Source organism: Rutidosis leptorrhynchoides, chromosome 2, assembly GCF_046630445.1.
Source record: "Rutidosis leptorrhynchoides isolate AG116_Rl617_1_P2 chromosome 2, CSIRO_AGI_Rlap_v1, whole genome shotgun sequence".
Lineage (NCBI taxonomy): Eukaryota > Viridiplantae > Streptophyta > Magnoliopsida > Asterales > Asteraceae > Rutidosis > Rutidosis leptorrhynchoides.
The window spans coordinates 179,792,094-179,803,521 of NC_092334.1; the positions used below are offsets into that span (position 1 = coordinate 179,792,094).

Genomic DNA, 11,428 nt, shown 5'->3' on the forward strand with positions numbered 1-11,428 from the left:
CGGGGTCGAACACCTTAGATCCGAGCTAGTGGGTCAGATCCAAATAAGGGTGGAATGTTTACGGGCATCTTTACATTCTTCAGCGATTAAACCCTTTAGCAAAAAAACTTTCTAAAAAAAATTGGTAATTCATCGGGTAGTAACTTTAGTCCTTTACTCAAAAAATAAATAAATAAATAAAATTCGGATCACTTGAAAAGGCTTTGTAAAAGTCACCGAACATCTATTGTTTGCAACTCACAAGGAAGATAATTGGATCATTTGTAGCTCAACTCAAGTGAATCAAAAAGTTAGTATTAGTCAGGCTTTCTTCTTATTTGCCATAAACATCTATTGTTTTTTTAATTTCCATAAACATAAACATATATTTGATAAAATTTAGATTTCTGTTTATCACAAGAATGACTAAAGTTCTTTAGTTACTAAGAGGCAGTGGGCATTGATATGTACAAATAAATAACATGGTGAATTGTTGGTCGAATAGCTTATTAGCCAATTCATTAACTAGCAACTATGTACAATCACTTGACATGCGTTGATGTCATGTATCAGATGAATGATCGAGATTGGTTGAATCTGATCCCAGTTTACATTCGTCTTGCAACGTTGTTACCCACGCATCCACCTGAAACAAAAGAAAATAAAAGATTATTGAAGGTCAGCTCTAAAATCACGTAAGAGGTCAAAACAGGTCGTTTAGGTGCAGGTCAGTTTGGCAGTTTGGCCTGGCAAACACTTCTACCCTTTTGGAAACAATTAATGGGCAACTTGCAGGCCATTGACCCATTTCTTACAAGCAAATGGGTCGAAATTTGTCAACTCCAGATTACACTTTGCAGCTACACATCACTTAATTTAATGTTATAGTTAATCTTTATGACTTGGTGATTCTAGACTTTTGGGACTTTGTAGCTGTAAGCTTGTTAGGTTGGTCTATTTTGGTTCTTTAACCTAAAATACTAAATAATGAAATAAACCGCACAACCAACAGAACACGAAGATTCACATGCAGTAAAAATGGTACCTGCAACTTCGAACCACTTGAGCATTCATATCGTAATCCTTGTCGAGTTACTATGTAAAAGTAATATCGTGTGTCCCCCTCTTCTTGAATAACACATGGCATACGCCCTACTTCCACAACGTCGGACAAAAGGGTCGAGTCCTGCGGGCTTATATCTGCAACAATTTACATGCATCACCAATTAAAATAGCAGCCATACGTACAAATAATTATGCCTGGCAAACGGGTCAGGTTGGGTCGGTTTGGGTAACGGGTCAAAACAATTTTGGGTTGAAACCGGTCATCGGTCAAACTGGTAAAAAATTTTAACGGGTCCAAACGGGTCAGGTTGGGTCGTTTTGGGTAGTAGGTCGAACCGGGTAATGGGTCAAATAGGTCCAAACGGGTCATATACTTTTACATTTGATTTTTTTACATTTATTATATTGTTTTATTATTATTATTATTATTATTATTATTATTAATTATTAATTATTAATTATTAATTATTAATTATTAATTATTATTATTATTATTATTATATTATTTATTATTATTATTAATATTTATTATATATATAACAAAATATTAATATACATAATAACTGATATAACCATTAATGCTTTCATAAAGGATTGACGGATGAAACTTGTTATGCTCGACCCATTTAACCCATTAGACCTGTCTCTATTGAACTTTAGGATTTGATACCCATTTGACCCGTTCTTTTATATTTTGTATAAGACCCAATAGGTTGGAGAAAAACTCATTGGACTTTCTTTTTAAGTTTTGGTTTACATTGCCAAGCCTAATTTTTATTTTTTTTTAAGTTTGACCCATTTGACCCAAATTTGAGAGTGTGGGTCTCAATTGCCAGGTATGCAAATAACTATCTTCACCCTTTTTGTAAAGACTACATAGATTAAAAAAAGGAAGAAACATATTTACCTGTTGACATAAAATACAAGAAGATGCAGGGTCCTTGAAGGACAACAAAACGTGGAAGCCAATCATCAACTTCTGTATCATCAAGCGGGACAGGTTCACCAGGTAACGCTGTCCATCTCTGTAACACGAGATTCAAAATATAGTCAGATCACTGAAAATATTAATTAGATACAGATGAATGAACATATGCAATGATTGGACAATACAGTTCGCATCTGTAGATAGCTTGACAGACGGGCAGAACGTAGAATTTCATCAATATGTTCCAACCTACATGAAGTAATTAACAGGTGATATTATGTAATGAAAAACATGACTATATTTAATAGTTAAAGAAATAGTAATCACTAAAATGTATACCGAGCTTTCAAATGAGCTTCTCGTTCTTCTAGATCGGAAAGTTCTGATCGAAGTGATTCTACTTCTATGGGAGATAATACAACCTGTTTAACATGGTAACATCAGTTTTAAGATACATAAAAAAAAAAGTTGAACATGAAATTTTTTTAATCGGTTAAAGTTTTGTATTAAATATTAAATAAACCTTTTGTTTCCCATCAGTGTCTGTTCCCCAAGATAGCCTCTTTATATTGAATAAGTTCAGCATAGCCCGCAGTCGGTTGCTATAGCTTTGCTAATGGCAGATAAAATAAAAATTATTTATTTAAAAAAAGGAGTTTATATGTAAGACTAGACACAATTTGATCTATGCTATTAAATTAATCAATACCTCAATTTTGTTTTCTTCCTGTGAAACTGATGAATTTATTGCTTGAGGGGTGTCTGCACCAGAAATCGGAACTTGGAAATAATCTGGGAAAATCTTAATTCCTACAGGACCTTCAAACATGAAGCGTGTTTTCTCTTGAGTAGGACTAGCTGACTAGGTTTTCAACAAAACGAGATTATTGAAATTTAGCATTCAACTTGAAAAACAGACAAAACGACATTACAGTGCCCTTAAGCCTACTCTAAATTTATTGTATCAGCAGCCGAATCAGAAATTTGTTGCACGATCAAAATGTTTTACAGGTGAATTTAAGAGAATGTCATTAGTTAAATTTAAGTTGTAACGGTTTAGGAATCTAGTAAGTTAATATGCATTAGGGCTAGTATGAATATATGAAGCAAAAAACATGAAACTATAGTCAATAATTATTAGGTCAAACTATATATCTGGTCAAATCAAAAGTCAATACCCTAACAAGGAGTAAGCAAAAATATTTACCTTAATCAGCCAAGTTACCTAGAATCAAGATAAACAATAACTGATTCTTCGAAATTATAGATAATTTTCAACAATTTAACTCAATCAGCAACAAATAAAAAGGGGGAAAGAAAACAAACTATAATGTTCAATTTGGAGATTTAGGATCAGTATATATAAAATACAAAACATGAGCATAAAACAACTTACGAGAACTTTGATTCTGTCGACAACTACAGATAAGTGGAAGATGCTTGTAACGCCAGATTAACCATGTATATCACGGGTTGATTTCTTATCTTTCCAGAGAGAGAATATAGCAAGATGATATTGATAATGATTTGCTTTTTAAATGAGGTTGTTTTATTTATATTTTTCTTATTATTTATTTATATTTTTATTTGAGAATAAATCTATCTATTATCTATTTCTATCTATCTATCTATTACATCTTATAAATCATGAATTTAAATCTTATGTGTCAGACAATTAGAAGTTCCTAATAACAAGTGCTGACATGTTAATCACTCTCCTAATTACATTTAACACCTAAGCATGTCACGCTGGCAATATTAAAAAAAAAAAAAAAAAATCGAACTTCATTCTATCTTCTCCTTCTTCGTCTCTTCAACCCACCCGATACAGACCCTAATAACTCCCATCGTTCTTCGTCTCTACAACCAATCGAATACAAACATTAAATCCCAATTATTCAATCGGTAAACAAAACAAACACAAATCTAAATCGATGAATCCGAAGCGATTTTTTGGCCAATACAGGTTAAATGGAAGGAACGGCGTATCAATTGACATGGTGATTATCTTTCTACGCATATGCAACAATATTTGGATCCTCTCCTACTATTGAGAAAATTTGTCTGCATTCGGCAATCAAAGCTATGTGGAATTATCTACATCATATTCGCTTTCAATTAAGTTCATTATTCCCTACAAAAACTGTTGTTAATTCATTCGTTCTTTTTCAATTAATTTCATTATTCCTTACAAAAACCGTTGTTAATTCGTTCATTCGTTACAGTTAATTTCATTATTCTTTACGAAAAACCGTTGTTAATTCTCTATCGTTGTTATTGGTGTTATCTTCTTTTTGCAGATTGGAGGTTAATTCTCTATCGTTGTTATTTGTGTTAATCATCATCAATATTCTCATTTGAAACCAACAATTTACTAACTGTTGGTTTAATTGATTTAGTTGGTTGGACATTAATTACACTTTTTGCTAATGAAATGTATACACTATAGCAGAAACTAAATGTTGATGCTCACATGTTTGGTGCTATACTCAAAAAGAAACAAAAAGATAATGCTGACATGCTTTGTAAGTATATTTGGCATACTTTGTTGTTGATTAAAGGTCCATTTGGTTAACTATATTTGTTTAAAGTTTTTGATAACGTATGTGTAGTTAAAGTGCAAAAAAAGTATATATTATCATCTCTTATTGAATTATTGAATATAAATTCGTTTTTAAAATTCAGGGTTCAGTTTCTTAATGACAAGAAATCAGGATATATATATATACTTCACTTGATGGGTAACTATTTCATAATCAAAGGAGCGATTTTACTAGGAAAAGCTTTCTTAATTACATATCATAATCGATCACTATGATTTGGTCTTAATTTGATTATGGTCAATAAAAATGTACTGATGTAACTACAACAAGGTGTGTTGCTGATTTACTTGGAGATGCAATGCTTAATGACATATGGCTCCGTTGTTAATATGTTGCGGCATGTGAACAAAGTGTAAGTGACTTATTTTTCAAAAATATGTCATCTGCTCCTAAAATTAAACTATGAAATACCAACTGTTTGTAAGTGTATTAGATGGCTATAATGACATTATATACCACAATCGTATCGTATACAACTAAAAATGGGTCATGGATCGGGTTCAAATTATTACCGTGATTTTGATTTGGGTATGTTTTTATCAATATTTGTTGAGTTTGGGTCAAAATTACTACTTCTTCATCATAATGGGTCAAAATACTGCCGTATTAGTGCTGCGGGTCAAACATATTAGTGCATGTGGGCTTTGGGTCAGGATTATTGCATATATGTCTTTTTGGGTCTAAATTTCATCTGCAAATTTGTGTTACATATATGTCTTTCGGTGGTCTATTCACAGAATGTCTACTAAAAAAGATTCACTTTGGCAAATGGAAACAACCCGGGCATGGGAGCAATGCTATGTGAACTAAAGGTACCTGCTCATTAGTATTATTAATTATTATTAATTAATTAATTATTAACTCTTATATACTAAACGTCATGTGGAAATCTGTAGTTTTAATTGTTTTGAATTGTAGTTTCGAGTTTGCGTTTACACTACAATCGGTCCCTCAACTTTGACTCAATTTACAAAATAACCCCTTAATTAACTCTTATATACTAAACGTCATGTGGAAATCTGTAGTTTTAATTGTTTTATGTCTTTTTGGGTCTAAATTTCATCTGCAAATTTGTGTTACATATATGTCTTTCGGTGGTCTATTCACAGAATGTCTACTAAAAAAGATTCACTTTGGCAAATGGAAACAACCCGGGCATGGGAGCAATGCTATGTGAACTAAAGGTACCTGCTCATTAGTATTATTAATTATTATTAATTAATTAATTATTAACTCTTATATACTAAACGTCATGTGGAAATCTGTAGTTTTAATTGTTTTGAATTGTACTTTCGAGTTTGCGTTTACACTACAATCGGTCCCTCAACTTTGACTCAATTTACAAAATAACCCCTCAATTTTACACTTTTTTAGGGGTACTATGTGTAAACATATAATTTTATAAAAATAAAAGAAACTAATTCCCCTCGAATTTATAACAGGCCCTATATACTAAACGTCATGTGGAAATCTGTAGTTTTAATTGTTTTGAATTGTAGTTTCGAGTTTGCGTTTACACTACAATCGGTCCCTCAACTTTGACTCAATTTACAAAATAACCCCTCAATTTTACACTCTTTTAGGGGTACTATGTGTAAACATATAATTTTATAAAAATAAAAGAAACTAATTCTCCTCGAATTTATAACGGGCCCTATCTTCTCGCTCGGTGCGAGTTAAATTTTTCCGAGACTACCGTTCAACTCGAAAAAGTCTCACGAATCCAACGGGACTAACTATACGCAAAACGGACACTTTTTAAAAAATGCTTAACACAACGACAGCCCGTATCTTTCTGTTCACCGCAAGTTAAATTTTTCGACAGCACCGTTACACTCAAAAAAAAAATATGAACAAAACGAAACTAACTACGTTCGAAATTGACACTTTTTAAAAAACGCTTAAGACAACGACATCTAAAACGGCGCTTAAGACCTGAGCCGTTTTTTCCTATGTAAATACACAACGCTACGTTAAATATGAATACACGGGCCGAAAGTGTAGTGACCCGAACTTTTCCATGTTTATATATATTAATTGAGATTGATATTTACATGATTAAATGTTTCCAACATGTTAAGCAATCAAACTTGTTAAGACTTGATTAATTGAAATAGGTTTCATATAGACAATTGACCACCCAAGTTGACCGGTGATTCACGAACGTTAAAACTTGTAAAAACTATATGATGACATATATATGGATATATATATATATATATATATATATAGTTAACATGATACTATGATAAGTAAACATATCATTAAGTATATTAACAATGAACTACATATGTAAAAACAAGACTACTAACTTAATGATTTTTAAACGAGACATATATGTAACGATTATCGTTGTAAAGACATTTAATGTATATATATCATATTAAGAGATATTCATACATGATAATATCATGATAATATAATAATTTAAAATCTCATTTGATATTATAAACATTGGGTTAACAACATTTAACAAGATCGTTAACCTAAAGGTTTCAAAACAACACTTACATGTAACGACTAACGATGACTTAACGACTCAGTTAAAATGTGTATACATGTAGTGTTTTAATATGTATTTATACACTTTTTAAAGACTTCAATACACTTATCAAAATACTTCTACTTAACAAAAATGCTTACAATTACATCCTCGTTCAGTTTCATCAACAATTCTACTCGTATGCACCCGTATTCGTACTCGTACAATACACAGCTTTTAGATGTATGTACTATTGGTATATACACTCCAATGATCAGCTCTTAGTAGCCCATGTGAGTCACCTAACACATGTGGAAACCATCATTTGGCAAATAGCATGAAATATCTCATAAAATTACAAAAATATGAGTAATCATTCATGACTTATTTACATGAAAACAAAATTACATATCCTTTATATCTAATCCATACACCAACGACCAAAAACACCTACAAACACTTTCATTCTTCAATTTTCTTCATCTAATTGATCTCTCTCAAGTTCTATCTTCAAGTTCTAAGTGTTCTTCATAAATTCCAAAAGTTCTAGTTTCATAAAATCAAGAATACTTTCAAGTTTGCTAGCTCACTTCCAATCTTGTAAGGTGATCATCCAACCTCAAGAAATCTTTGTTTCTTACAGTAGGTTATCATTCTAATACAAGGTAATAATCATATTCAAACTTTGGTTCAATTTCTATAACTATAACAATCTTATTTCAAGTGATGATCTTACTTGAACTTGTTTTCGTGTCATGATTTTGCTTCAAGAACTTCGAGCCATCCAAGGATCCATTGATGCTAGATCCATTTTTTTCTTTTCTAGTAGGTTTATCCAAGGAACTTAAGGTAGTAATGATGTTCATAACATCATTCGATTCATACATATAAAGCTATCTTATTCGAAGGTTTAAACTTGTAATCACTAGAACATAGTTTAGTTAATTCTAAACTTGTTCGCAAACAAAAGTTAATCCTTCTAACTTGACTTTTAAAATCAACTAAACACATGTTCTATATCTATATGATATGCTAACTTAATGATTTAAAACCTGGAAACACGAAAAAAACCGTAAAATCGGATTTACGCCGTCGTAGTAACACCGCGGGCTGTTTTGGGTTAGTTAATTAAAAACTATGATAAACTTTGATTTAAAAGTTGTTATTCTGAGAAAATGATTTTTATTATGAACATGAAACTATATCCAAAAATTATGGTTAAACTCAAAGTGGAAGTATGTTTTCTAAAATGGTCATGTAGACGTCGTTCTTTCGACTGAAATGACTACCTTTACAAAAACAACTTGTAACTTATTTTTCCGACTATAAACCTATACTTTTTCTGTTTAGATTCATAAAATAGAGTTCAATATGAAACCATAGCAATTTGATTCACTCAAAACGGATTTAAAATGAAGAAGTTATGGGTAAAACAAGATTGGATAATTTTTCTCATTTTAGCTACGTGAAAATTGGTAACAAATCTATTCCAACCATAACTTAATCAACTTGTATTGTATATTATGTAATCTTGAGATATCATAGACACGTATACAATGTTTCGACCTATCATGTCGACACATCTATATATATTTCGGAACAACCATAGACACTCTATATGTGAATGTTGGAGTTAGCTATACAGGGTTGAGGTTGATTCCAAAATATATATAGTTTGAGTTGTGATCAATACTGAGATACGTATACACTGGGTCGTGGATTGATTCAAGATAATATTTATCGATTTATTTCTGTACATCTAACTGGGGACAACTAGTTGTAGGTTACTAACGAGGACAGCTGACTTAATAAACTTAAAACATCAAAATATATTAAAAGTGTTGTAAATATATTTTGAACATACTTTGATATATATGTATATATTGTTATAGGTTCGTGAATCAACCAGTGGCCAAGTCTTACTTCCTGACGAAGTAAAAATCTGTGAAAGTGAGTTATAGTTCCACTTTTAAAATCTAATATTTTTGGGATGAGAATACATGCAGGTTTTATAAATGATTTACAAAATAGACACAAGTACGTGAAACTACATTCTATGGTTGAATTATCGAAATCGAATATGCCCCTTTTTATTAAGTCTGGTAATCTAAGAATTAGGGAACAGACACCCTAATTGATGCGAATCCTAAAGATAGATCTATTGGGCCTAACAAACCCCATCCAAAGTACCGGATGCTTTAGTACTTCGAAATTTATATCATATCCGAAGGGTGTCCCGGAATGATGGCGATATTCTTATATATGCATCTTGTTAATGTCGGTTACCAGGTGTTCACCATATGAATGATTTTTATCTCTATGTATGGGATGTGTATTGAAATATGAAATCTTGTGGTCTATTATTATGATTTGATATATATAGGTTAAACCTATAACTCACCAACATTTTTGTTGACGTTTTAAGCATGTTTATTCTCAGGTGATTATTAAGAGCTTCCGCTGTCGCATACTTAAATAAGGACGAGATTTGGAGTCCATGCTTGTATGATATTGTGTAAAAACTGCATTCAAGAAACTTATTTTGTTGTAACATATTTGTATTGTAAACCATTATGTAATGGTCGTGTGTAAACAGGATATTTTAGATTATCATTATTTGATAATCTACGTAAAGCTTTTTAAACCTTTATTGATGAAATAAAGGTTATGGTTTGTTTTAAAATGAATGCAGTCTTTGAAAAACGTCTCATATAGAGGTCAAAACCTCGCAACGAAATCAATTAATATGGAACGTTTTTAATCAATAAGAACGGGACATTTCAGAAAGCCCCCGCCGCATCGCGCGGGCCAGATAAGGACTAGTTATTATTATTACCACAGTTTTAATTTGCAAAGTCCACTATTCATTTTCATTGTCACTGAACTAATTTGCATAGTCCATGTTTAAGGTATTGAATATATTTCTTGAATATATACTATGATTCTATGTTGATGCATCATATAAGTTGAATATATACTATGATTCATATAAGATGCTTTTCTACAGACGACATATTCTCACTTGGATATTGCTGGTAGACCAACAATTGTAGTGAAGAAGGCTAATGTTATTCCATAACACAACCAGTTTTTCCAGGTATTTATATATTAGATTTTAAATATGTTATATAGGTGATAAAAGTATTCTTAGATTGGACTATATAAAGATGTTTAAAAAAGATCTCAAACTAATGGTTTAAGGCAGGAAATGATAGTTATTTGTGTTATAACTTATAAGGTTAAAAGTGTTTTAGTCGTCTATTTGGACCCATGACATAAATGGGCCATATGATGTCAAATTGGGTATTGTTGTTTTGTACACGTTCATTATTTCGTGTCAAAAGTATTGCTAACTGTGACGACTCGGAAATTTATGACCAAATTTAAACTTAATCTTATATGATTCCGACACGATAAGCAAAGTCTGTTAAGTTGAATCTCAAAATTTTGAACTATGTTCATGTATTTATTTAACCTCGACCAAATTTCGACGATTCACGAACGATTATATAAATGGATATGAGTATGTATATATATATATATATATATATATATATATATATATATATATATATATATATATATATATATATATATATATATATATATATATATATATATATATATATATATATATATATATATATATATTAAACTTGAAAATGTTAACAAGGTATTAAATGTATAATACTTTACATTAAGCGTATTTGTCTCAATATATGCTTAATATATTCATCTACGGAATTAAAAGATATTTATCAAATCTCTTATAGATTGTGTTATTGTTACGGGTCTCTGTTGTGAGGTCCACTGTGATTTAAGAAAACTTTTCTTTTTAACGATTTTCAGAATAAATAGTAGTGTAATCTACAAGTGAGAACAAAGTGTCAAATAACATGAATTAGACAAAAGTAGTAGAGATTCCTGCTTAATTTTTAATGCATGCTTTACAATATTTTCCTCGTGATTCTTGATAAGTTAATTATTTAACTATCATAATATTTAATGTAAGAAAACATTTTCAATATAATAGAATTTTTATTATTAAAATGTTTTGTTAAAAGAATGTAATTTTGATATAAAACGTTTCGATATTATTAAATATATTTTAATAGGTAACGAAAAGATGATTCATAGAAGCAAATGACCAAAATACTCAAATGATTATGTTATACTTCGGGTAATATAGTTTATCATTGATTAAGTCTAATTATTGATAAATGTACACGTCGCAAAATGTAAAGTACGCGTTTTCTAAGCGTACGAAAGGACGTTCGAGAAACCGGAACCGGGACATAAGTGGAGCGTCAACGTACAAAACAACGGAGCTAAAGTTACAAGTCAACCATGTCTAGTGCTCGAGTATATATG

The 11,428-nt window shown here is 30.9% G+C and overlaps 1 protein-coding gene across 4 annotated transcripts; it reads right to left on the reverse strand.

Annotated features, from left to right (window-relative positions):
• Nucleotides 1-307: 307 nt before the first annotated feature.
• LOC139891588 (uncharacterized) lies at nt 308-3,502 on the reverse strand. 4 transcript variants are annotated; one of them, XM_071874564.1, is made up of 8 exons: nt 3,369-3,502; nt 2,682-2,834; nt 2,496-2,585; nt 2,312-2,394; nt 2,158-2,221; nt 1,952-2,069; nt 1,025-1,179; nt 308-625 (listed from the first exon to the last, which is right to left on the reverse strand). In XM_071874564.1, the coding sequence occupies exons 2-8, from the start codon at nt 2,799-2,801 to the stop codon at nt 542-544; spliced, it is 714 nt and encodes a 237-aa protein (XP_071730665.1). In that variant the 5' UTR covers nt 2,802-2,834; nt 3,369-3,502; the 3' UTR covers nt 308-541. The 4 variants fall into 4 exon arrangements, with proteins under 4 accessions (XP_071730665.1, XP_071730668.1, XP_071730667.1 ...); XM_071874567.1 differs by having other exon boundaries at nt 2,496-2,580; nt 2,682-2,791; nt 3,369-3,498; XM_071874566.1 differs by having other exon boundaries at nt 2,682-2,791; nt 3,369-3,497.
• Nucleotides 3,503-11,428: the final 7,926 nt, after the last annotated feature.

What these genes read in the sequence shown, in the direction of transcription:
- LOC139891588 (XM_071874564.1), bottom strand. Translation starts at nt 2,801, where the DNA reads ATGTTTGAAGGTCCTGTAGGAATTAAGATTTTCCCAGATTATTTCCAA. An exon ending in AGGAAGAAAACAAAATTGAG is followed by an intron (nt 2,586 to 2,681) that starts GTATTGATTAAT and finishes ATCTGCCATTAG; the next exon opens with CAAAGCTATAGCAACCGACT. An exon ending in ACACTGATGGGAAACAAAAG is followed by an intron (nt 2,395 to 2,495) that starts GTTTATTTAATA and finishes CATGTTAAACAG; the next exon opens with GTTGTATTATCTCCCATAGA.